We start from the raw sequence: 2,993 nt of genomic DNA, 5'->3' as shown, positions 1-2,993 counted from the left end.
CGGCCCGGGCGAGCTCGGCCTCGCCCCCGGGCGAGCTCGAGGCGGATCTGGCGAGATCGAGCTCGCCCGGGCCGGCGCGAGGTCGGCCTCGCCTTGATCCGGGCGAGCCGAGCTCGCCCGGCGGCGGGCGCGGCCTCGCGGCCACCGCCGAGCGAGGCCGAGGCTCGCCGGCCGGCTGGGCGGCCTCGCCGGATGGGCGAGATCGAGCTCGCCCGCCGGCACGAGTCGGCCTCGGCGGGGACGGCGAGCGTCGGCCTCGCCGGGGCCGGCGAGCCTCGCCGTGGGCTGGGCGAGCCGCCGGCCCTCGTCGGCCGGTCGCCGGCCATGGCCGAGGCCGGCGACCGGCCAAAAGAAAGAAGAACAAAAAATAAGAGAAAAAGAAAAAGAAAAAAGTGTTTCGATTTGTGTTAAGAAACACAAAATTTGTGTTTCTTGTTTCTGTTTTTTTTGTTCCTGGGAACAAAAGAACAAAAAGGAACAGAAACGCACAAAACGCGTTTACTGTTCCTTTTGTTCCCAGGAACAAAAAAACAGAAATTTCTGTTCCTGGGAACAGAAATAGGGTGCAACCATGCAGGCCCTAACTGGCAGGGAATCTGACATCCTTACGGAAGTTGAATATGCAGAATCAAGGCTCGGACAAAAAAGGAAGAGAGAAGTTGAGGACTGGCTGAGAAATTTCCAGAGATTTAAGGGCGACATCTCGGGATTAGAACCACGAGTTGCAGCAGGGAGAGTTCTTCAACGGGTAAGCTTGGTGAATCAAATAAACCAATTGACCACGAAGGCGGAGGAACTTATAGAGCAAGGTGGATTTTCTGGTGGGCTCACACATGCCGAAGAAGAGACCAATGCATATGAGTTGGTGACTAAGGAGTTAGTTGGTGAGGCTTTCGGACAAAATCTAACTAAAGTGCTGTCTCGTTTGAGGGAAAATGACGTATTGACCGTCGGCATTTATGGTATGGGTGGAGTTGGAAAAACAACCCTTGTCACCCATATCCATAACCGTCTCCTAGAAGAGGCAAGCGCTCCGAGGAAAGTACGCTGGGTAACAGTGTCCCAAGAACGTAATGTTCTCAAGTTGCAACAAATGATATCGGAATGTTTTAACCATGCCCTGAGAGAGAAAAAAGATAAGATCAAACGGGCTGCTGAATTGTCACACTTACTGAAGAGAGAAAGCACTGTCATCATTTTAGATGATCTATGGCACACTTATGATCCACAGGAGGTTGGAATTCCGCTTGGTGTGGATGCATGTAAGTTAATTCTAACAACTCGGTCCTTGGACATATGTCGGCATATGGAATGCGATGAACTGATCAAGTTAGAGTCGCTTCCTGAAACTGAAGCCTGGCAACTGTTTGTAAAAAATCTTGGACGAAGAGTTGTTTTCACTCCTGAAGTAGAAAGTGTTGCGAAGTCTGTGGCAAAGGAGTGTGCAGGATTGCCTCTTGGGATCGTGGTGGTTTCCGGAAGTATGCGAGGGAAGGAGGAAATTCACGAGTGGAGAAGTGCCCTGAAAGAGTTGAAAGAAGCAAGGTTTGAAGGAGAAGGCATGGAAGATAAGGTATTCAGAGTATTGAAGTTCAGTTTCATTCGCCTGAATGATCCGGTCGTGCAACGGTGTTTCCTGCATCTGGCACTGTACCCTGAGGATTTTAAAATTGAGACAGCAGACTTGCTGCGAAATCTTGTTTATCTCGATTTCTTTAGTGACTTGAAAAGTCTCGAAGCACAGTATGATAGGGGTCACACCGTTGTGAATAAATTAGTCAACGTGTGCTTGCTGGAAAGATCACGGTATTCCAATTCCGAGTTCTTGCTGGAAAGATCACGGGATTCCAATTCCGATTCCGAATGTTTGAAGATGCATGATTTAGTTAGGGACATGGCAATCAATATGATGGGCTCTCGATGCATGGTGAAAGCGGGGCTATATTTGAGCACACTTCCAGCGCAGGAAGAATGGGTTAAGGACTTAGAGATAGTGTCCTTGATTCGGAATTCAATAACAGAAATCCCAGCAGTGAGACAGCAAAGTTGGGCTCTGCCTCGACTTTTGGAACTTCATATGAGTCGAAATTTCTTGAGAAGCATAGATGATTCATTCTTTGGTTGCATGCCCACTCTTCAAGTTCTAGACCTTTCCAGGACGAGTATTGTGATGTTGCCCAACTCAATCTCTAACCTGGTGAACCTCACGCATTTGTTATTGCGTTTTTGTTCCGATTTATGTCACATGCCTTCATTGGCAAAACTGAAGGCATTAAGAACGTTGGATCTCTACGACAGTGGGATTGAAGAAGTCCCTGAAGGGCTGCAGGCATTGGTGAATTTAAGATGCCTGGATTTTGGCAATTCAAAGCTAAAGCGATGGCCTCCTAGAATTCTGCCAAAACTCTCTAACCTGCAAACCCTTCGTCTTTATGGTCGGTGGAACTGCTTGAGAGTACAGGCTCGGGAAATAATGAGTTTGAGCAATTTGTTTATAAAAGCAAATTGAGAGGTGCCTTGTCCCACATCGAAAAGATATGAGTGCGCACGCAAGAAAATTCGGATTTATTTATATAAAATATTAACTACAAAATCTTGTTGAAATAATGAGAACCTGCGCTTTTAGAGATCTTAATATTATATTATTTGATGGCAACGATATATTCAGCACCGAGTGGGGAACACTACAACGTTTCATCGGAATCCCGGGAAGCATGACCAGGACGTGCTGAACGAGATCAAGATGAACCGCTTCCTTTGACGAAATCGGGCTCTGGATGAAGTTCCTGGATACGGCGTATTTCGGGGGTTCTGCCAGCCGAGCGGGGACTTGAATCTGGTCTGCACGATGCACGCCAGTGTCGGCCTCAACAACAAGATCCACGATCTCAAAATTCCGCTCGATGATTGGAGGCAATACATGAAGTCGCTCCCTAACGCAAACCCGTCCCTGTCCTGGAGCGTCTCGCAAGACTGCAAGGGGTCCTTCCACA

General features: G+C 48.4%; 1 protein-coding gene across 1 annotated transcript; it reads left to right on the top strand.

Annotated features, from left to right (window-relative positions):
* Positions 1-531: 531 nt before the first annotated feature.
* LOC120294488 (probable disease resistance protein At4g27220) lies at positions 532-2,509 on the top strand. The gene has a single exon (XM_039314592.1). It carries the CDS (start codon positions 572-574, stop codon positions 2,507-2,509), a length of 1,938 nt encoding a protein of 645 aa, XP_039170526.1. The 5' UTR covers positions 532-571.
* The last annotated feature ends 484 nt before the right edge of the window (positions 2,510-2,993 follow it).

Source organism: Eucalyptus grandis, chromosome 6 (genome assembly GCF_016545825.1).
Source record: "Eucalyptus grandis isolate ANBG69807.140 chromosome 6, ASM1654582v1, whole genome shotgun sequence".
NCBI lineage: Eukaryota > Viridiplantae > Streptophyta > Magnoliopsida > Myrtales > Myrtaceae > Eucalyptus > Eucalyptus grandis.
This window is presented reverse-complemented; position numbering and strand designations above follow the sequence as displayed.

Bases quoted from the DNA above. Each gene is read 5' to 3' on its own strand.
- LOC120294488 (XM_039314592.1), top strand. From the start codon at position 572: ATGCAGGCCCTAACTGGCAGGGAATCTGACATCCTTACGGAAGTTGAA.